The sequence below is a fragment of the Aquarana catesbeiana genome, linkage group LG01 (genome assembly GCF_042186555.1).
Source record: "Aquarana catesbeiana isolate 2022-GZ linkage group LG01, ASM4218655v1, whole genome shotgun sequence".
Lineage (NCBI taxonomy): Eukaryota > Metazoa > Chordata > Amphibia > Anura > Ranidae > Aquarana > Aquarana catesbeiana.
Genome location: NC_133324.1, coordinates 495,824,376 through 495,849,026, shown reverse-complemented (window position 1 = coordinate 495,849,026; position 24,651 = coordinate 495,824,376). Strand labels below are relative to the sequence as shown.

Below are 24,651 nucleotides of genomic sequence, written 5' to 3'. Positions count from 1 at the left end.
TGTGTTTACTCTTTTTAAATCATAATGACAACAGAAACTACCCAAATGACCCTGGTCAAAAGTTTACATACCCCGGTACGTAGCCTCCCTGACGGTTTTCCCGAGTGTGGCTCGGGGTTAAATTTCAGCACCATTAGCGATAACCCCGAGCCACACTCGGGATTACATTGCAGGATCCTGGTGCGGTGTTACTTACCTTGTCCCCAGGATCCTGCGATGTCCCCCGCTGTGTCTGCGGGCTGTGTCCTACTCTGAAGTCTCTCTGTGCCAGGCTCTGTTCCCTGCGAGCGTCGCGACGCACGGGGGCGGAGCCTGGCGGCAAATTAAAAAAAAAAGTAAAAATCATAACACACAGATTACAGTACTGTATGAAATCATTTCACATCCTTTTTGTCCCCAGTGCTTTGTCCAATGCCCTGCATGCAGTTTTATATTATATATACTGTTCTTTCTGCCTGGAAACTTGAGATTGTCCATAGCAACCAAAAAGTGTCCCTTTACGTCAAAAGTGGCTTTAGACCAGCTAGAAAACAGCGATAGTAAATTAGAATACTTGCAGAATTGAGCGATAGTGAATTTTATTATTATTATATTATTTTTTTTTTAATTATTTATATTTATTTATTATATTATAATTTATGTTTTTGTGTTTCAAACTTCATCATACCCGGGATATCTACTAGACTCTTGGTGGACAGATTTAAGTGTGTTATTGTTAAGAATTACAGGCCTATAATATAAAACGCCAAATTTCCATGCAAAATAATTGTACCGCTTTCAGCACCTAAAATCCAAAATAATCATACCGCCAGGGAGGTTAATACCGTGCATTGCCCCCTTTAACACCAATGACAGCTTGAAGTCTTTTGTGGTATTTGTGGATGAGGCTGTTTATTTTCTCAGATGGTAAAGCTGCCCATTCCTCTTGGCAAAAAGCCTCCAGTTCCTGTAATTTCTCGGGCTGTCTTGCATGAACTGCACGTTTGAGATCTCCCCACTGTGGCTCAATGATATTGAGGTCAGGAGACTGAGATGGCCACTCCAGAAGCTTCACTTTATTCTGCTGTAGCCAATGACAGGTCAACTTGGCCTTGTGTTTTGGATCATTGTCATGTTGGAATGTTGTCTAAGTACGTCCCATGCGCAGCTTCCTGGCTGATGAATGCAAATGTTCCTCCAGTATTTTTTGAAAACATACTGCATTTATCTTGCCAACAATTTTGACCAAATCTCCTGTACCTTTGTAGCTCACACATCCCCAAAACATCAGCGATTCACCTCTGTACCTTTCATCATAGGCCTTGTTGACTCCTCTCCAAATGTAGCGTTTATGATTGTGACCAAAAAGCTAAATTTTGGTCTTATCACTCCAAATGACTTTGTGCCAGAAGGTTTGAGGCTTGTCTCTGTGCTGTGTGGCGTAAGCGGGATACTTTGTGGCATTTGCATAGTAATGGCTTTCTTCTGGCAACTCGACCATGCAGCCCATCTTTCTTCAAGTGCCTCCTTATTGTGCATCTGTATTTCCCCTGAAGTTATTTGTGAGTTTTTCTTTGCATCTCGAGCAATTTTCCTGGCAGTTGTGGCTGAAATTTTAGTTGGTCTACCTGACCGTGGTTTGGTTTCAACAGAATCCCTCATTTTCTACTTCTTGATTAGAGTTTGAACACTGCTGATTGGCATGCTCAATTCCTTGGATATCATTTTCTATCCCTTTCTTTGACAATTCTTTTGCATTCCCCAAGACTCAGAATCCAGAAACGTCAGTGCAGCACTGGATGAAAGATGCAAGGGTCTGTCAGGAGTCCAGAAACTCATTGGGCTTTCATACACACACACTAATTACAAGCAAACAGATCACAGGTGTGGATGGTTACCTTTAATAGCCATTCAAACCCTTTTGTGTCAACTTGTGTGCATGTTATCAGGCCAAAATCACCAGGGTATGTAAATTTTTGATCAGGGTCATTTGGGTAGTTTCTGTTGTCATTATAATTTAAAAAGAGTAAACACAGTTGATTGATAATAAATGACTTCAGCCAAACACTAACCATGAGTGAAAGAAATGTTTTTGTGTTATCTAAATCTAAAATGTTTATTTTATCGGGGGAAGAACAATCTAAGTATTGCAAGAAATCAATAATAGGTATATTCAAATAATCAATAAATCAGGAAAAGATTTAGGCACCAGTCCTGAGGAAGGATGTACTGGAAATGGAGCGAGTACAAAAAAGGGCAACAAAGCTAATAAAGGGTCTGGAGGATATTAGTTATGAGGAAAGGTTGCGAGCACTGAACTTTGAGAGGGGATATGATTTCAATATACAAATACCATACTGGTGACCCCACAATAGGGATAAAACTTTTTCACAGAAGGGAGTTTAACAAGACTCGTGGCCGCTCATTAACATTAGAAGAAAAGAGGTTTAACCTTAAACTACATAGAGGGTTCTTTACTGTAAGAGCGGCAAGGATGTGGAATTCCCTTCCACAGGCGGTGGTAAGATAAGCACCATGCTTGACTGTAGGCAAGACACCCTGGTCTTTGTACTCCTCACCTGGTTGTGGCCACACACGCTTGACACCATCTGAACCAAATACGTTTATCTTGGTCTCATAGGATCACAGGACATGGTTCCAGTAATCCATGTCCATAGTCTGCTTGTCTTTAGCAAACTGTTTGCAGGCTTTCTTGTGCATCATCTTTAGAAGAGGCTTCCTTCTGGGACGACAGCCATGCAGACCAATTTGATGCAGTGTGCAGCGTATGGTTTGAGCACTGACGAGCTGACCCCCCACCCCTTCAACCTCTGCAGCAATGCTGGCAGCACTCATACATCTATTTCCCAAAGACAACCTCGTTGTACATTGTACATTGTAGCAAAGTGTCATTTCTTCAGTGTTGTCACATGAAAAGATATAATAAAATATTTACAAAAATGTGAGGGGTGTAATCACTTTTGTGAGATATATGATGTATATGGTTATATCTAAACACAATAATTTGTACATTTAAACTATTTCTACTTATAGGATATTTCTAATCAGATTAAATACATACAACATAATGGGATTATTACTATTATACCAACTGACAATAAAAATATGACTTGAACCCATTTCAGGTGATATGATAAACAAGGTTATAGTCCTTTTAATTATACACTCTAATATATATGTGGAGATGGTGTGGTTCTTATTAGAATATTATCATATATTCGATACATGAATAAAAACTCCATAGTTCCGTCTTAGCATATTATGAGCCATGGAGGTTGTACATTAATATTTATGCTAATATTCCAAATTGGATCTCCGTTGTATAGTGTCCACATATTTTAAATTATGTCTGAGATGTATACATATGCCTTTTTCAGTGGTTGGCATATTTTAGAGGGAAATTCAGGTTTTAAACTAGCCTGAGTAGATGTACAGAGGTATATTAGAGGTTGTCCAATTTGGTAAACATCACCCAAGGCTTCTTCTTTATACATTGTTTGAATATGGTGTATTCTTGCCTTGAAAAGCCAGTTGATGTTTGCTGTTTTCAATGTTTTATTACTGGTCCAAGGATCCTCAAATAAATTCTATTTGGCGACCATAAAAATAAATTTCTCCTTGGCTGTAAGTGAGCAAGAAGGTACATACTCATTGTTCTATTCCCAGTTCTGCAAACAGCTTGTTTACAGACCTCTATCAGAATGAGAAAAACATAGGATGTCTCAGGTTGAAAACTGGTGACTCGTGTCCTGAAGTTGACCTTTGTCCCTGGGACCCATACAGTCTTAAAGTGGTTGTAAACCCTGTTACATCACTTGTACCTACAGGTAAGCCTATAATAAGGCTTACTTGTAGGTACTGTAAATATCTCCTAAACCTGCACGTTTTAGAAGATATTTACCACATACGCTTGCGCCGACATCATCGGCACATGCTTACTGAAGAAACGGCTCGATCGCGCCATTTCTAAAGGGCCTGTGCCATGACCGGTGGCTCCTGCGAACATGTGTGGGATTTACGGAGCCCGCGAACCCAGAAATAACTCTGGGAGACATGTTGCCAGTTATATCGGTATACGGGGACCGCTGCAACAGCTTCAATCTAAGGTAAGTATTTCATAATGAGCTAGTACGGGATGCATACTAGCTCATTATGCCTTTGTCTTGCAGGTTTTTTTTTTAATATATATATATATATATATATATATATATATGGGTTTACAACCACTTTAAACATCCATATTGAGATTGTGAAAATATATTAATTTCTTCACCATAGTTCCATAGTTCTGGCATAGTACAGTCCTTTCCACTACAGATTCCAAAATATTTATGGAGTGATCTTATGTAATGATAAAAAAGAAAAATGCAAAAAGTGAGAAAAACTCAATGAAGATTTATTTAATATTCCACCTAGTTAGGCAGTGGGGCACGTGAAAAATCTTCATGAGAAGATTGTAGCTTCTCACACACTGCTGCTGAAATGTAATATTGTACTATGTTACTATGTTAATATGTTACTAAACCCACAACAGTAAAACAATCTGTGCTGTAAATGCAGTAAAGCATGCTTGTTATACTCACTGTGGATCCTAAGGGGTTAATACTCTGCATTGTGTAAAAAGCTGTTTGATCCTGCCTTCTCTGATCTACCCCTTCTTTTACTGTCCCCAATCCTTCTGCTGATAGTACAGAGTCATAGGAGGCACTCTGCACATGCTCAGTTAGGTGTGTATTGCTAGAGAGTTTTTTTTTTTCTTGGAAGGGTGCATGTGATCAGCACAGGGCCAATCAGCATTGTCCAGGCAGAAGGTCAGGGGTCATGTGGCCTCAAAGGCTAGTCAGAGTAGAATGAAAACTCATCCTACAAGCTTTAACCAGATACTGATAGAAGTCACAAGAGTGCTATATACTGCTGATGAGAAAGGGTATTTAGCAGTTTATATTTACTAAAATAATTGTATTTCCATATTATGTGCACTGTTTAGTAACACTTTGGGGGTTATTTACTAAAGGCAAATCCACTTTGCACTACAAGTGCAAACTACAAGTGCAAAGTGCACTTGAAATTGCACTGAAAGTGCAGTCGCTGTAGATCCGAGGGGGACATGCAAAGAAAATAAAAAACAGCATTTTAGCTTGCACATGATTGGATAATAAAATCAGCAGAGCTTCCACTCATTTCAGATCTACCCCTCAGATTTACAGCGACTGCACTTCCAAGTGCACTTTCAGTGCAATTTCAAGTGTACTTTGCACTTGTAGTTTGCACTTGTAGTGCAAAATGGATTTGCCTTTCGTAAATAACCCCCTTTAGGCTGGGTTCATACTATTACGAATTGGATGCGGGTTTCTCCGCATCCAATTTGCGTGTCAGAAGAATGTGACCGGCTCTCAATGGAGCTAGTTCACACATCTCCGGAGCGACTATGGAGCCTGTGCGTCTTCTGGTCCCGAATTCAGCCAAAAATTCAGATCGAAATTGGTCCCGAAACGGTGAACAGGGACACATCGGATCCCTGCTGTGAGCCGCTCCGCACTGCAGTGTGAACCCAGCCTTAAAGTTACATGTCAGCACCACACTGTTCTTGCGCTGACTGAGCTAGCCATCTATTGAACTGTGTGAAACTCTCAACTGTTGATTCTAAAGTATTTGTGTTATAAGCAAAATATCATGCTGTGCACATATACAGATTATTTTTTTTTAATTATTAAACCCAAATTGTTTTTTCTAGGACTATGAACCTACAATCTTCTACCCCAAGAAATCACTTGATAATCTGTATAAAGACTTTACAATTCAGTGTGAGAAGATGGATATCCCCTTTTTATCCTACCTTCCGACAGAAGTAAGTGCTTAGAATTCTTTTTCAGATGTGTAATCAAATACTTTGTGTTCTTTCATATAATTACTTTAGGAAACAACTGTAACAGTGAAGAAATAGATTAGAACTGGTTGCTAGGCCTGACTAAAGGATGGTTGTACATTAAGACTTTTTTTTTGAATAAGGGCTTTGGGCTTGTGTCAATACCATCAGTTTAAGACAATTTTTTACCTCTTTTTGACTTCCATTTGACCAAACATAACTATGCTCATTATACTTCAGTACTAGAATCATTGTATAGGCCAAGCAGCTTCTAACCAGTACTATGATACAGCACACTCTACCAATGCTGTGAAGTAAGCCTAGGTTGACACTATTGCAGGTGTGGAAATGAATGTAAATCTCATGTGTTCCCATGCCTGCAGCCAAAATGCAGGGGTGCCATTAATTCACACCTCGTTTTCCTATGTGGCTGCAGTCTCAGAAATGGTTGGGGACCTTTTACCTGCCTTTCCTGCAGATACAGCAGTCTCTTCAAATAAATGGGCTGCTGTGCCTGCGCAAACGCCTCCCAAAGCAAACGCATAGAAGTGAACGTAGAGGTGTTTATATTATTCAGCTTTCTGTGTCTCAGCACTGTGCTTACCAGCTCCAGTGCTACCTGCTTCCATTGAAATCCAGAGCATTGGAATATGGTGAGCTACAGACAGGGGTATAGCCACAAAGTTTAATGACCAGTCTTTCCACCCCCCAACTTGCAGCGGTGTATGCAGCTGATTCTAATAGGTGTTTCATGGTCATGTCTGCTTTCTCAGCTCAGCATATGCACCAGAAGCAGTAAACAACATGCTGACCTCTGACAAGCTGGCCATGAAAACACTAATTTCTCTACAATAGGAGCTACTGAGTGCATTTACGTTTTTACTGTTAAACCTGGGGGCACATGGCTCATGTTTTTTAAACACACAAACTTTTAAACAGGCCTGTCATGCATTAGAGGGGGAATAGTGCTTGTCATTGCAGATCTTCCCTTCTGAAAATGTTAGTTGCCTGGGTGCAATGCATATCCAATATTTTTAATATATTCTAAGACAAAGACCTGAAGCAAGTAAACTGATGAGGAGTTCTGACTTCATTCTGACTTTCTAATCTGCATGTGTCAGGTCAGTGATTTAGAGAGTATTGAGTGAAGTACCATCTAGGCAACTAGTATCTTTAGAAGGATGTCAGTACAAGGTTTCTGAAGTGAACCTGTCCTTTTACCATGTAGGTAGAAGCAACAGGTTCACTTAAAATGTAACTAAACCCATTAATGTAACAGTTTACCAAAATAGAAACATTTAAGGCACGCCATCATTGATAATTGTCAGAGTTACTTGTGCTCTCAGCTGAACTGTCATGCCATTAAATGGCTGGTGTCATTACTGATCATATGTGCAGCACCCAGTGGCGTACCAAGTGGGGGGTGGGGTGGGGGTCTGCACTGAAGGGGGGTCTGCACTGAATGGGGGGGGTCTGCACTGAATGGGGGGGGTCTGTACTGTAGGCGGGTCCATGTAACATGCAGGAGGTCCAGAGCTGTGGGGGCTGTATAATGTAAAGGGGCCCAGAGGTGCAGGGTGCTGTGTAATGTAAAGGGGTCCAGAGGTGCAGGGTGCTGTGCAATGTAAAGGGGTCCGGTGATGCAGGATGCTGTGTAATGTAAAGGGGTGCAGGTTGCTGTGTAATGTAAAGGGGTCCAGAGGCGCAGGGTGCTGTGTAATGTAAAGGGGTCCAGAGGTGCATGGGGCTGTGTAATGTAAAAGGGTCCAGAGGTGCAGGGTGCTATGTAATGTAAAGGGGTCCAGAAATGCAGGTTGATTTGTAATGTAAAGGGGTCCAGTGATGCAGGGTGCTGTGTAATGTAAAGGGGTCCAGAGGTGCAGTTGTGGAGAGGGGGTAGTGACAAAGAGATATTGGGGATGCAGAGGTTTGCAGGGGGCACAGTGGGGTGTTTCTACATTTTAACATGGGGGGGTACCAAATAGGATTCGCTCTGGGTGCCAAGTATGCCCCTGGCAGCACCATAGCAATTGAAGATCAACAGAGGCTAAAGCCCCATACACACTATTAGATTGTCTGCAGATTTTTGTCTTTAGATTTACCAAAACCATGTAGTGCAAGGGCCTGCCTGATTGCATACAAATTGAAACTCTTAAGGTTTGACCTCATATTATATGGTTTTGGTAAATCTGAAGACAAAAATCTGCAGAAAATCTAATAGTGTGTATGAGGCTTAAGATGGCAGCTTCCTTGACCCTAAAGGGCAGGTTTAGTTCTGCTTTAAAGTGATTGAAAGGGTATTTTTTTTTTTTTAATAACAAACATATCATACTTACCTCCACTGTGCAGCTCGTTTTGCACAGAGTGGCCCCGAACCTGCTCTTCTGGGGTCCTCCGGCAGCTCTCGCGGCTCCTCCGCACATCTGATAACCCCCTTGGAGAAGCGTTTCCCCAAGGGGGTTACCATGCAGCCGCGCTTCCGAGTCCAGCATTTGCGTCTATAGACAAAGAATGCCGGACTCGGCCCCTGCGCCTGTGTCATTGGATTTATTTTACAGCAGCAAGAGCCAATGGCTGCACTGCTATCAATCTATCCAATCAAGAGCCGGGAACCCCGGGCAGAGAGACAGCGCGTCCCCACCGGGTCAAGTTCCAGGGCTCAGGTAAGTAAAACGGGGGGGCTGGGGGCCAGTCACTGCCAGGTGTTTTTTCACCTTAATGCATAGGATGCACTAAGGTGAAAAGACAAAAACCTTTACAACCCCTTTAACTATCGCCATCCCCAGCTAAATATAATCATGTTTCCTTCACTACCTTGCTCTTGCATTCTTCTGTCAAGAGCTGGTACTTTCAGAAATTGGGAGCATCTGACTTACTTTCCTTCCTCTCATCTGACATCATTGGTGCTTGCAGATAGGCTGCCCAGGTGCTGGGAGGTCTCAGCTCATGGAAGCTTGAAGGGATTACTCTTTTCTTTCTGTCTTTTCTCCCCCAGTGTCTTAATAGAGTGGTAGGGGACCAAAGGATAGAGATGTGCAGCTGAGAAGGGCAGCTCTTAGTTGAGCCTGTGGTTGTACCCTTCATGAGCCCAAAGTAAAATGTGAAAAGCAATGTGTAATTTCAGTTGCACATTAACTTCTTCTCTGTGTGATAAATGCGAGAAGCAGTATTTAACGAAAAATAGCTGCTGATAGAGAACAAAGCACAAGATATGCTGCATAAAACTATCCAGCAACAATTGAAGGACTTCAGTGCATGGTGCTGTGTAGCTGCAGAAGGCTTCTCAAATTTTCAGTGTGCAAATTCAGAAGGTGAGCTGTTAACTTGTTTGGTCATACATACTATACTGTATGTCACAAAAAAAAGAAAATCACTGCATCATGCAAAGAGATTAAAGGTGATCATAGAAGTATAGTGTTTTACTATTTGAAGGGGACATGCAAGCCATCAATAATGCATCCATAAAAAAGTTCTATTCCTAACTGAAAAATATTGTTCCTTCTGTTATTTATGTTAGCAATTTGAATATGAAACTGGTTTTCTGTCCTATAGGTGCAGTTAATTAATGATGCCTATAATCTAGTGGTGGACGCAGTGCTGGGCATTGAGGCAAATAGCGAAGAAGGTAATAGAGAGCCATGGGTGACTATTTTGGGAATAATGAAGCAGATAAAGATACCCATTATCAGTCTGGATATTCCATCAGGTGGGTAACTAACACCTATTTTTTCCAACATCAGAGTGTAAGTTTTTATAACATGGTTTCAGCTAGGTACTGTGGTTGCGTCATAGCATACATGAGTACTTTTTTTTATGCAAAGAAAAAGTTTATTAAAGTAAACATATACATACATAAAGACAGATGCTTCACAAGTAGTTAATTACAGAGCATAGTAAACAGAATCACCCTGCAAATTGAACATAGCCGGATCTCTAGTATGGCTCAATAAAAGACTATCTCTCTCATCCGAGTTTTTCCCTCCTGGAGCCCTATTATGCATCATAACCCATGCTTCCCATTCCAATGTTATTGAGATCAGTTTCAACCGGAATTCATACCTAGTAACCTACCCATAACCAGATCCACAAGCCCATGTACATCAAGCCACGGGCCCCAGAGTTTTTCAAACTTTTGCGCGCATCCCCTATGTTGGTATATAACTTTCTCTATCCGGAGCATATTTCCCACTGCAGTGATCCATTCCTTACTCGTAGGAGGGTCCTCTGACTTCCAATTTATCATTATTAACTTACGTGCCAAAAATAGGGTTCTGATAACTGTTTCTCTAGTACACTCTTCCCATTCAAACTCCTCCAGCAAATTGAGCAAACAGGGGTTTGGGTCTAGAGGCATAGAGATCTGAAATATCCTGTTTATGGTGTCCACCACTCCCTTCCAATAGGAATGTAATTTTGGGCACCTCCACAGTCGTTTACATCTAGTGCACAGCGGGGTGGGCCTGAGACTCATAATATACATTCTATGTGGGATATAGTACATCCTCAGTATGATGTACAGTTGCGTTAGCATCTGCGAGACATTCAGTGAACAGATTGGCACCGCCTGGAGAGCTTCCTCCCATTGGTCCCCATCCGACCTACATCTCCATCCCATTTATCCAGCATTCGCAGAGTGTGTTTTTTCAGAGAATTCTGCAATAACATACTATAACATTGTGATATAAATCCCTTGGTGGTAGAGGCTCTTTTGATCAAGTTAAATAATGGTGTCGGAGAAGTAGACCATTCAGAAGATCTACTTTGAACTGTTACGGCATGCCTTAATTGCATGTAATAAAAGCGCATAGAAGACAGCAAACTTTGAGCTGTTATGGCATGCCTTAATTGCATGTAATAAAAGAACATGGAAGACGGCAAACCAAACAGCTCCCGGAGAGCTTCAAATGACAACAGTACTCCGTTATGGAAAATATGTCTAATGTATAGCACCCCATACCACTTACATAAGGCCACATGGCTATTTCGAGGTAGCCTCCATTAGACCAGATCGGGCTAAATTCTGTGTATCCAGTCACTCCCTGCAGATATCTGATTTTATTCCATACTTTTTGAATAAGGTTATAAGTCGGGTATATCTTATGTGGTTTACCGAAGGCCAGAGCTTCAAGGGCCACTAGAACTGCCTCGCCCTTTACTGTATGCAGCATCACGGTCTCAGAGGAACTGCCATTGGCGCCCTTCTGCTCCGTCCCCCAACTCATCACTCCTATCAGGTACTGTAACTGTGCAGCTAGATAGTACAGCCAGGGGTTTGGCAAGGCTAGACCCCCCTCATCCTTAGAGCGCTGCAGATGTTCAAGTTTTAGGGAGCGGTTCTTTCATATTAATGTGCGGAATAGGGAGTTCACTTTTCAAAATGTCTTGAGTGGGACCACTACCGGTGAGTTGTGCAGCACATAGAGTAGCTGGGGCACTAGAATCATCTTTGATCAGGTTCACCCTACCAGCTACCGACATGCAGAATGAATTCCAAGTTTTGACCTGATCCCGGAATTTTTGTAGCAGTGGGGAGATATTCAGCCTCCCGTAAACTCGGAAACTGGGCGTCACCCAGACCCCCAAGTACCTAAAGGAGGTAGACAGTGGCTTGGAGCTAGCATTGGAAGGTTTACCTCCCGCGTCAATGAGCATTAGGGAGGACTTTGTCCAGTTGATCTTGAGCCCTGAATATGTACCAAATTCAGTTATGGTGGATATCTCCAAGCAGAATCATTGTATAATCCGTGTAGAGCATCACTTTTTTCTGTCTGTCTCCATAGCGGAAGCCGGCAATACCCGGGTTGTCTTTGATTTTAATTGCCAGGGGTTCAATGGCTGGTGCAAAGAGCAAGGGTGACAACGGGCACCCTTGTCTTGTGCCCCTACCCAAAGCAAAAGTATGAGACATACTACCCAATGCCCGGATAGCTGCCTGTGGGCAACAATAAAATAAGAGGACCCATGAAATGTATGTTTCCCCGAATCCGAATCTCCGGAGAACCCCCCACAAATACTTCCACTTAACGCTATTGAAGGCCTTCATGGCGTCCAGTGAAAACAGGGCCCTCTGTCCTATGCTATCTGCTGGAGATTGCATATTCAGAAAGAATCTCCTTAGGTTCACCGCCGTGGACTTGTTGGGCATGAATCCAGCCTTGTCCGGGTGCACAACAGACGTAATGACCCCATTCAATGTAAGTGCCAGGATTTTGGCTAGGAGTTTAACGTCGCTCTGTAACAAGGATATGAGTCTATATGAACCCGTATCTACAGGGTCCTTCCCAGGTTTTAATATCAAGACAATGTTGGCTGTGGACATAGAAGGGGTAAGACCGTCTCTCCCTAGCTGCATTAAACCCTGCCAGTAATTTAGGTAAAAGGATTCTTGCATACTGCTTGTAAATTTCCATGGGCAGACCATCCGCACCAGGGGCCTTACAGTTAGGGAATTCATTGATTGCCGTCTGCAGCTCCTCCAAAGTGAGTGGAGCGTCTAGGGTCCTCCTTTGGTCACCTGTGAACTGCGGGAAACTAATGCCATGCAAATACCCTGTTAAATCTTCTAGGGTGTACTCACCGTTAGGAAGATACAGGTTTTCATAGAAACCTGCTAATTCCTGCAAGATTTGATCCGGGGAGTGCATCAGTTTGCCCTCTGTTGTTCTAATAGCTCCAATAGCAGGGGAATGCTGATGGGAATTAGCAATCCTGGCCAGAAGGCGTCCCCTTCTTTCCCCCTCCTTAAAGAATGCCAGTTTGGAGAAGAACCGCATTTTCTCCGCCGTGGAGGACAGCAGCCGTTAATAGGCAGATTGAGCTGACTGCCAAGCCTCCCTGGCAGAGTTAGTAGAGTCCTGTACATACCGCTCCTCCAATACATGTCCCTGCTTTTCCAGCTCCTCCCTCAGCCCAGATGAATTATGCTTAACTTTGACAATTTCTGTGATAAGGAGTACCCTCAGATAAGCCTTGAAGGCTTTCCATTGCACTAAAGGGGAGTCAGCAGAATCCTGGCTAGCAAAAAATTCACACGTGATCTGTTCCATCCCCTCGTGAGATGAAAATAGCTTCAGCCAGAAGGCGTTAAATTTCCAGGGTGCCCTAGGCAGCCTGGACAGTGGGGACACAATAAAACTAATCACCATATGTGAGTGGTCCGACACACTGCGGGGTTTGTATGCAACCTCCAAGACAGACGGGAGCATGGCCAAGTTACTGATTGCTAGGGCAATTCTGGACAACATTCCATGCGTTTTGGAGAAACAGGAAAACTGTTTGTCCAAGGAGTTCCTATGTCTCCAAATATATACCAAGCCCACCTCATTAAGCAATCTTAGCCATGGAGATCCCCTCAATGCAACAGGAGCCCCCAAACCTGGGTGCCTGTCCATGGAGGGACTCAGCCAGCAGTTAATGTCTCCCACTATCATCAATGACAACTCCGGTCTCCCCTCCAAATATGATAGCAGAGTCTGGAGCACTGCCACCATAAACGGAGGAGGGATATATATATATATCTATATATCTCTCACTCTATCTATCTATCTATCTATCTATCTATCTATATACACACACATACACACACACACATGCAAGAATACATTGCAACAAACCAATACGACAGTGCAAAAAGATATAGCTCCCTTCTGAAGCTATACATGCATCAAACTCCTGTAAGTCTATAGAGCTGTACACCACCACACTCACCCCCTAGAGAAGGAAGTATGTGTGGAGTGGTATGCCTTCCCCACCCAAGAATATTTAAGACAGATCAGGGTTTCTGCAGTTAAGTGGGACTCCTGGAAACATAAGATGGCCAGATGGAACTTTTTCAAACAAGTAGAAATCATCATGCGTTTAAATGGGAAGCTTAGGCCCCTAACGGACATAGATACACAGGTCTGATTAGGTCTAGAGAGCCTCTAGAGGGAAGACTGGATGAGAACACTGTCCACCGGCTTTTCCCCTGGCAAAGGGCTGCTAGCACAAACTATAAGCACCATGGCACTAGTGTGCAAGTCTTGTGTAGTGACAGGTCCAGGGTCGAGTATCCGCCATAAAAAGCCTGCATTGAGGGAAGGGGAAAAGAAAAAAAACAAAAAACCAGGCAGTCAACAGGACAGGCCACTGTAATCCAAATTTGAACAAAAACACATATAGCGATTTTTCTCTATTTCTCACGTAGATAAGGCACATTTTTTCTTGTCGACTTCACAAGATAGCTCAAAGTTCACATAATAATATTATGTCTCCCAGCAGAACAAAACGTGAGCTTTTTCTTTTAAGAAATGATTATGTAAAAGAAAAAAAACAATAAAGTGAAAAAAACAACTTTCCTTACAAAGCTTGTAGAGAGCTCTGTGCAGACAGGAACCAGGTGCCTGATCTTACAGGAGCAGTGTACATCAATCTCCTTCTTCATCCTTCTTCATCCTCTCTGCAGTGGCATAGGGCCTGCACATTGCGATCAAGCCATGAGGCCAACTCTGGGGCCGATTCAAAGAAGTGCGCCTGTCAGTTAGCAGTGACTCTCAGCTTAGCAGGGTACAGCATGGCATAGGGTAATTGCAGAGACCTCAGACACCTCTTTACATAGAACTTGGCTCGACGGGCTAGGATGGGCCTGAGGGGGGGGGTGCCTGTTTGCGGCGGGCAACCTGGTGTACAATGAGCCCTCTCGACAGTAAAGAACGGGAAAAGGCATCCTTTCTAAACATTTCAATAAGCCACCCTTCAACAAAGGAGGTTGGATCTCTCCCCTCGGTTTTCCCTGGCAGCCCCACTATGCGTATGTTATTGCATCTCAGACGGTTTTCCACGTCGTCAGCTCTATTGTTGGTGTCTTTGGCCAGCTGATGGGCGAAATGGGCTTCCCAAGCCACTGGCGGCAATTTATCTTCAATGTCGCTTTCTCTGCTCTCCACTGCAGTCATGCGTTCCCGGATGTTTTGAAGACCCTGCCTCAGCAAGGATACGTCCCCCAAACTGTTCCTTAAGTGTATTCACTGAAGTTGTACACACATGAACTGCTCTGAGTATTTCAGCCAGAGTCTGTTGCTCGGATTCTTCAGTATCAGGATCTGTGGGCAGAGAGGGGAGCAGCTCTGCAGGGAACTCAGGCTCTCCATGCCACGCTGTGTCTCCTGCAGACTGCCCCAGTGTATTATGTGCTGACAGGTGTGATGACTGTGCGGCCCCCCCACGATCTGGTCCTGATGTCCCTCCAGCTTTTGGGTATAATACAGCATATCCATTGGGTACTCCTTACCCTGGTTCTTTTGTGTCTTTTTGCTACCCCCCCTTTAGCTTTCTCGGCACCCCTCAGCGTGCACTATGACAGGGCCGCGGCGGCGCCATCTTGGATTTCTGGACTTGAGAAATCCTCATTTTTTTTCACCGTTGAAAGGCCGGTGGGTGGGCCGGGAGGTTGACCAGGTCGGTAGCCAGCTGGAAAGCCGTCTGTCACTGCTGGATCGCTGCTTGGAGAGGATCAATTGCCTGTGCTGGAGAGGAGCTGTGAGACATGCTTCCTCTCACATGCTGGTCCTGTCCACGCCCCCATGCATGAGTACTTAAACGTCATGTATTAAAGGGATGGACAGTATGATTATTGGCCAAACATAGGGCAGTTGTACTTACATCTGATCCTCATACGTCAGTATAGCCATCATAAAGGATTTTTTTAGCACCTGCCTTTTGAGGTGTGTGGTAAGCTGAATAGCTTGATACACCTGAGTTCTTTTCTATGCAGGCACTGTTAGACCTCATTCACATGGGACGGATCCATATTAATTACACAGGTTTTGAGGCTAACTGAATGCAGATAAGGCACCAAGTGAGTTTAATTATCACCTTAACCACTCCCTGGCACAGCTGTGCGAGCTGTCGTAGCTGTACGTCGGCTCTTTAAGACGCTGTAGCAGGTTTGCGCGCGCAGCAGCATGTCCTGGAACTGGTGCGTGTGCCCGATGGGCGCGATGACCACCGGGCACACGCGATTGCTCGTGACAGAGCGAGAACCGGGATCTGTGTGTGTAAACACACAAATCCTGGTTCTGTCAGGGGAGAGGAGACAGATTGTGTGTTCCTACTAAGTAGGAACAATGATTTCTCTCCTCCTCTAGTCAGCCACATTCCCCCCACAGTTAGAACACACGTAGGGAACACAGTTAACCCCTTGATCGCCCCCTAGTGTTAACTCCTTCCCTACCAGTGACATTTATACAGTAATCAGTGGCTATTGTCACTGGTCCCAATTTCAGTGGTCCCAAAAAAGTGTCAAAGGTGTCTGAAGTGTCTGTCGCAATGTTGCAGTCCCCATAAAAATCGCAGATCACTGCCATTACTAGTAAAAAAAAAAAATAATAACAAAAATTACATAAATCTATCCCCTATTTTGTAGACGCTATAACTTTTGCGCAAACCAATCAATATAAGCTTATTGTGATTTTTTTTTTCTACCAAAAATATTTAGAAGAATGTATATAGGCCTAAACTGATGAAGAAATTTGTTTGTTTTTTTGGGATATTTATTATAGCAAAAAGTAAAACACGTGGTTTTTTTTTTCAAAATTGTCGCTCTTTTTTTTGTTTATAGCACAAAAAAAACGCAGAGGTGATCAAATACCACCAAAAGAAAGCTCTATTTCGGGAAAAAAGGACATACATTTTGTTTGGGTACAACGTCGCACGGCTGCGCAATTGTCAGTTAAAACGACGCAGTGCCGTAACGCAAAAAATGGCCTGGTCAGGAAGGGGGCAAATCCTTCCGGGGCTGAAGTGGTTAATCAGACACAGGACCTGTGTAATTAATATGTGTTTGGGTTTAAAGGAATGAGGCGGCAACCCTAACTGCAAGAGAGACCTAAAACCTGAAATTAGAACCTTAGACATCACATGTAAAACAGTGAAAGCATACAAGCAAAATAACATGCAACAATAAACAAAGATTTAATTAAGCAGAAGACTTTCACTGAAATAGAACCCCTCACTTCCACAATTACACTGCTCTCTACGAACCGTTGTGGGTGTCAACATAAAGTTAATGATACCCCCAAATTGGTTCGCAGAACGCAATGCGGACTGTGGAATTGGATGGAATCGAATGGGTCTAAATTCCTAAAAAAAGGTCCTGCACCATTTTGGTCCGAGTGCGATTTCAGCCATACAAACTGTATGGCTGAACACGCACTGCACAGACATCGCATGTGATGTGCGCAGGCATGTGGTGCGAATCACATGCATGCAATGTTCACCAGTGTGAACCCAGTCTCAAGGCTTCAGTGTTATGTTGTATGTTAATGCGCTAAAAAAATGCCCCTTACTGTGTCCCTCTAATTGCACATTGGCACAGTTTTAAAAAAAAGAAGCTGCCTATAGAGTCATATGTATAAATTGCTCCAAATGCACAAATGGAATGGTAGGTAATACATTTTATATCATTTTTTTGAGATAGATATAGTTTTCTTTTAAAAATATTTATTAACCACTGGGTTCCTATTTTTCCTACATAAAAACAATTTGAAAAAAAAATGTTCCCTTATTTTTTGGTATAACACAAAATAAAATACCACAACATTACACACATTACACAAATTACCCCTTTTTGGAAAGTAGACAGAAAATAGTAGAAAGATTAAGCTTTCTTTCTTCTATTTTTTTATCTGGTGATCCAGCCTGCAAGTCTGTTGTTTTTCACAAGCTTTCCAGCAGAATGTGTCAGTTTTGGACGAGACAAACCATTTAACAGTGGCAGGGGTGATTAAAATGTTCAGCTTTCATTTATTCATGCAAAATCTTTATCCCAAAAGGAAAAAAAAACAGTTTACTGTAACTGAATATATAGTGTGAGCTGGAGTTTGGCTTCAATTTGTTAGTCTAAATCTGCTCATACATTTAACACTTGGATTTGAGTTTATTACCACTTTAAAAGACAGTTGCATTTTGCAACGAAAAAGACTATTTTATATACATGGGCTTCAAAAGACACATTTCAAATTTAGTTCAACCAAAAGACCTGTAAATAAATTAAAAACAACCCATAAAAAAACCCCCATAAAAAGTATAGTCCAATTTGCCCCAATAGGGAAAATAAATCATTCCTGATCCCTTAAGGTAACTGGATGCTCTGGGGAGTAACAGTCTTCCATGTCATTTCTTATATAAATAGGCAGCCATTTGATGAATGTCTGTATTGCATAGCCCACCTTGTTAACTTAGACTATATCAAATTGTCTCATCTATTTCATCCATAAACAGCCGCTGTGACATCTGAAACCATTTGATAAATCAGATGCAAAATATATATATATGATGCCTCTACACATGGTGCATGCTAATTCACAAGAATTAACTTTTGAATGTCCACAAAAAAAAAAACTTTATTGAAATTTTTTTAGTGAATTAAGGTTTAATAAAAATAAAAGTTTATGTATAACATGCCAAAACAAGAAGTTCAAATGTATTTCACCCTTCAGTAAATCCTTTAGTGAATCAGGCTGAAGATGAGTTAAAGTGTTACTAAACCCACAACAGAAAAATCTGTCTGTATATGCTGCATAGCACGCTCGTTATTCTCACTGTGGAACTTAAGGGGCTAATCCTTTGCATTGTGTAAAAATGCTGTTTTATCCTGTATGCACAGATCCTCCCCCTCCTGCACTGTCTATCTGGGGAAGGACAGCTAACACAGGCAGAGTAGCCGACCTGCACATGCTCAGTTGTGTCTTTTATGCTGGAGAGAACATTTACTTGTTCTCAGAGCTAGCCAGGTCACATGATATTGACATCACACATGTGGGAGTGTATACAGGCTGTAGTGGAAATCTCCTCCCACCTGAACTCTCAGCACTGGAGAAACTGCAGTTTATCATGTAACTGTGGTATACAGATCATCCAAAAAGATATATAGTGGCAATATTTTAATGTAAAAAAGAAGATTCATAAGCTGTGGGCACTATCGGGGGGGGGGTTCAGATTCAGATGAACTATTTCATATTACTGGGTTTAGTAACAACATTTCCTTTGTACTGAACTCGCTGGTGGTGATTTGCTAAAAGGGAACATTTTTCATTTGGCCAAGTCAACTTGAAAAGCATCAATCTTGTGCAAAGGATCTTTTATTTCCTTTTCATATGATAGGATGATTTAAAGTACATACTGCTAAACTGTGCTAAGCAAAATATTATTCTTTAAAAAATGATCCCCAAGGAGTACTAAAAGTATTAAGTAGACATGATATTTATGTGTGCTCATCATATTCTATATAATTGTATATTTATTTCTGTAGCCTTAGTGAACAAAATTAAAATTAGATTTTTCAGCTCCCCTTCAAATTATTCATCAAACCATTTTGGTTACAGTTTGTAGATATGAATGGATGGAAGATCAAGATTAAGATCACTTGGTCCACAGGATCCACACAGACACCTTGACAACTAATGTTTAAAGTGTTTTTTTTTTTCATATATAACCTTTTTGTTTGACATTAACCACATACAGCAGTGGTCTCCAACCTTTTTGGCACCGAGGACCGGCATTGTGGAATAAAAGCGTGCCAAGGCCCGGGGGGGGGTCTATGCGGCTTTTCGCGGGCAATTTGTCGGGGAAATGGCTGGTGTTAGCCATTCCTGATATGGCTGATATGGTGTCAGGATGATTGAAGCTCATTATTTCTGTCATTACATTGTAATATAAAATGAAATAGTTCAACTCACCATAATCCAGAATCTGCCATCAGATGCAGAGTGTTACTTGCCACCTTGCCTGCCACCAGATTTGGTTTTACACTTTCCACGTCGCCTGCCTCCAAATGCTGTTTGTCACTTGCCACGTCAACTTCCACCAGATGTGGTTTGTCACTTGCCACGTCACCTGCCACTAGATGTGGATTGCCACCTGCCACCAGATGTGGTTTGTCACTTGGCACGTCACCTGCCACCAGCTGTGGATTGCCACCTGCCACCAGATGTGGTTTGTCACTTGCCACCTGCCACCAGATGTGGATTGATGCTTGCCACATCGCCTGCCATCAGATGTGAATTGCCACCTGCCACCAGATGTGGTTTGCCACCTGCCATCAGATGTCGTTTGTCACTTGCCACGTCACCTTCCACCAGATGTGGATTGTTACTTGCCACATCGCCTGCCACCAGATTTGGTTTGCCTCCTGCCACCAGATTTGGTTAGCCACCTGGCACCAGATTTGGTTTTCCATCTGCCACCAAATGTGGTTTGCTGTGGTGGCAGCACATGCCAGTGAGAGAGAACAGCGGTGATGCGGGGCCGGCGGTGAGAGATGAGCTCATCTGTCTGCTGCCCTGCCTCACCTCCAGCAGTGTAGCGGCTCTGCTGTGTGGGCGGAAGAGCGGTGATCGGGCGACCGGTGAGAGATGATGCTCCCCCGCCCCACCACAGTGAAGCGCCCCCCCCCCCTTGCAAGTGCGGAAGAGCGGTGATCCGAGTGGGCAGTGAGAGATGATCTCATCTCTATGGTCCCCCACCTTACTGCAGTGTAGCGGCCCCACTGTGTGGGCGGAAGAGCGATGTTCCATGCAGGCGGTGAGAGATGTCATCTCTCTGCTTGCCCGCCGTTGCACGTCAGACAGTGCAGCCTTCGCAGGCCGGCTGCAAACAAGCCACGGCCCGGCAGTGGGCCGCGGCCCAAGGGTTGGGGAACACTGACATACACTACAGACAGAGGCGTAACTAGAACCTTCGGGGCCAGGTGCAAGAAAGCATGATGGGCCCCCTGCCCCCCCTTCCATCCAAGCCCCGGGTTTACAATTTTCCATGGACATACTCCCAGAACCCTGCCTCCTGTGTGCCCTCTGGTACATGCATCCAGCGCAATCACAGCGGCCCTTTACCATGTGATCAGCTAATCACTTGAAAACAGACTTAGGGGTTAACTGCAGCCCTTTCCTCCCACGCTGTGTCTGTGTGAGGAAAGGACTGCCGTTAACCCTCAAGAATGTCAGTAAATTGTTTACACTGATAATCAGTGCCCCAATCATCTGTGCCACCTATCAGTGCTCATCAATGACACCTATTAGTGCCCATCAATGCTGCCTATCAGTGCTCATCAATGCCTCCTATCAGTGCCCATCAATTCCGTCTACAATTGTTACCTATCAGTGCTCATTAATGCTGCCTAGTAGTGCCCATCAATTCTGCCTATCAGCACCACCTATCAGTGCTCATCAATGCCGCCTAACAGCATCCATCAGTGCCACCTATCAGTGCTCTTCAATGCTGCCCATCAGTACCATCTAACAGTGCTCATCAATGCTGCCTATCAGCATCTATCAGTGCTAATCAATGCTGCCTTTCAGTGTTCATCAATGCTGCCTATCAGCGCCCGTCAGTGCCACCTATCAGTGCTCATCAATGCCACCTATCAGTATCTATCAGTGCCACGTGCTATGAGTGCTTAATGCCTATCAGGACTGCCTATCGGTGCTCATCAATGCAGCCTATCAGTGCTCATCAATGCTGCCTATCAGTGCAACCAATCAGTGCTTACCAATGCTGCCTATGAGTTCTGCCTATCAGTGTTCACCAGTGCAGCCTATGAGTTCTGCTTATCAGTGCTTATCAATGCCCCCTATCAGTGCCCATCAATGCCACCTATCAGTGCTCATAAGTGCAGCCTATTAGTGCACATTAGTGCCTCCTATCAGTGCTCATCAATGCAGCCTATCAGTGCCCATTGTCTTCTATCAGTGCCCATCGTCTTCTATCAGTGCCCATCATTGTCTCCTATCAGTGCCCATCATTGCCTCCTATCAGTGCCTATTAGTGCCTCCTATCAGAGCCCATTAGTGCCTCCTATCAGTGTCTCCCATTAGTGCTTCCTATCAGTGCCCATCAATGCCTCCTATCAGTGCTGCCTATCGGTGCCCATTAGTGCCTCCTATCAGTGCCCATTAGTGCCTCCTATCAGTGCCCATCAATGCCTCCTATCAGTTGCAGCCTCATCAGTGCAGCCTGTCAGTACTTATCAGTGCCATCTGCCTTCTCAGCACAGCTCTGAGCTGAGAGCGTCTCTCTCATGGAACAGCACAGAGCCAGAATTGATAGTTCTATCTCCCCCTTAAACAAGATATTTGGGGGGCACACCTTCACATTAAAGCTGGTGCAGCCATAAGACCATACAATAGAAGAATAATATTACAGCGCACACATGCAAAAAAACATTCACCTCCAGCAAGGCTAGTTTAAAAACACCTAAACATTCTCAAAAAGACATTTTCAAAAATATGGGGATTTGGTCACACCATATTGCTATATGGTGCTAAGCCCACTTGCTGCGACAAATTACCCCATGATTAGTGGGTCCTACACTATCCATAGATTTGTGAGATCCTGCTTCTCTGAACCATGAGAGCTACACTCTTCTAAATGGAAGAATTTTAAGGTCTCCACCTATGACACAAGTGGACACTAATGAGAGGTACTTAATGAGGGAATAGGGTGCTCCTATCCCAAAAGGATTTGGTCAGAATCCATACAATACACAAACAAGATATTTGGGGGGCACACCTTCACATTAAAGCTGGCGCAGCCATAAGACCATACAATAGAAGAAGGATCTCACAAATCTATGGATAGTGTAGGACCCACTAATCATGGGGTACTTTGTCGCAGTAAGTGGGCGTAGCACCATATAGCAATATGGTGTGACCAAATCCCCATATTTTTGAAAATGTCTTTTTGAGAATGTTTAGGTGTTTTTAAACTAGCTGTGCTGGAGGTGAATGTTTTTTTGCATGTGTGCACTGTAATATTTTTCTTCTATCTCCCCTTTAGTCCGTCCTCTCGCACCGGATGAGAGAGGACACAGCCGATCTGCTCCATCTTCTCCCCCCTCCCCTCTCCACCTAACAAGCTCACACTTCCCAAGGAGAACACACAAGAGAGGGGAGGGGGAAAAAGACGGAGCTGATCGGCTGTGTCCTCTCTCATCCCGTACAAGAGAGGACGGACTGAGGACGAGATAGAACTGTCAATGCTGGCTCTGTGCTGTGAAGAACCTGGAAACTTGAGTGGGTATCAAGCCAGGCACCCAGCCAGCAAAGGTGACGCTTGCAGAGCAGCCTTGTGTGTCAAGCCAGGGACCGAGCAGGCCAGCTGGGGGGGTGGGGGGAGCTTGAGAGGTATCTAGAGTGCCAAGCTAGGGACCCAGCAGAGAAGCAGGGGTGACGCTTGAGAAAGATACCACCGTGAAGATTGGAGGAGCTCAAGGGATTCAGTGGCAGTGGGTCAGTGTACTGAAGAACTACAAGGAGTGATTGTAGTGAAAGTGAAAATGAACTGTTGAGTCTTGTGTTTGGAACTGTTAAAGACTGTTTGCCATAGGAGACAGCATTCCTACACATGCAGATGTGGCGTCTTGATGGATGCCTTTCCCTGCATGGCTGTCCTCCTATTAAAGTCTCGGAGTCTACTAATTAATCTTGCAACTACCTAAGGGTGTACTGGCCCTAATCCTCTCTCCCCCCCAAAAAAGGTTTGTTAAGAGAAATAAACTTTCTTTTGCATCCAAGAAGTGTCTGACGCCCAATAACTTTAACATCTATACACCCACCATGCCTCACAACCCACTACATACAGAAGGATGTCAGCTATCCCAGGCCCTGGAGGTCCTCATTAGATCAAAGGAGGCCTGGGACCTTGCTACAGACAAATTAGCTGATTCAGGCAAACACATTTTAAAGCAGTTACAGCAACAATGTTGGGGGGTGAAAGTTTTACATAAAAGGTGATCATTGCAAACACCTGTCAGTGTTTCAACAAACAATAAAGTGCTTATGTTAATATAACCAATACGATAAAATTAAATAACAATATAATATATATATATGCAGATCCTGGTGACACTCCGTGCTCCCTTCCTGGGTCCCCACTCACCAACAGTAATCTTTAAAATTGTCTGGTATATGGGTTGAAGTGTCGCCTTCCACCAATGACTAGGACTGCTGGTTGTACTCTGTGTATAGGTGAGGATGTCACCTTTCTTCCATGGTAAGTTATGGGACGTCAGGTATATCCTATATCCGGGTATAGGTATCACCTCTCCAACTCTCCCGGTGATTGGATATCCATATAATAGACGTATGGCAATGAAGAGGAAAAGGTGTATAGTGTAATACTGCTAACATTTATTTGTTAAAGGTTAAAATTATTACACTTACATCAAAGATTTAAAAACATGCAAAAAACGCCGCTTTGGCGTGCAAACAACCGTCACTAGGTCTCCTCCGCTTGACGCATTTCGCCCCTCCCACTGGGCGTCTTCAGAAGCTTCAGGCGACACTTGAACTCATATACCAGGTGATTTTAAAGATTACTGTTGCCTCTACTCTACCTAAGCCAACAGCCTTTGAGCTTCTTTGTTCCCAAGGCCCCCACCAAGCACGGCTAATATCATATATCAAATACTGCAGGAGTCTTCTCCACTCTCTGAAGACTTACACACCTTTATGCAGAAATGGGCCCATGTCACTCAAAAACCAATCTCCCTCCCTCAGTGGGATAAGATCTGGACTTCTACGTCCAAGGTATCCAGGTGCGTGACGCAGAGAGAGACAGCATTTAAAATACCACTCTTCTGGTATAGGACTCCAGAAATACTGCATCGTTATGACCCCTCCCTTTCTCCTCTTTGTTGGAGATGTGGTAAATCCAGAGGCACCCAATACCACATCTTCTGGCAATGTGAATTAATTGTGCCCTTTTGGTCCATGGTGATGTCTCTGCTCCAGCATATATTTGAGCATCCTCTT

At 43.5% G+C, this 24,651-nt stretch overlaps 1 protein-coding gene across 3 annotated transcripts in view; it reads left to right on the top strand.

Annotated features, from left to right (window-relative positions):
* Positions 1-24,651, top strand: part of YJEFN3 (YjeF N-terminal domain containing 3) — a 268,133-nt gene that overhangs the window by 228,858 nt on the left and 14,624 nt on the right. For all 3 annotated transcript variants that reach the window (XM_073592292.1, XM_073592283.1, XM_073592303.1), the window contains 2 exons: positions 5,735-5,848; positions 9,419-9,572. In XM_073592292.1, coding sequence (XP_073448393.1) covers positions 5,735-5,848; positions 9,419-9,572 — 268 coding nt within the window. The remainder of the gene's footprint in view (positions 1-5,734; positions 5,849-9,418; positions 9,573-24,651) is intronic.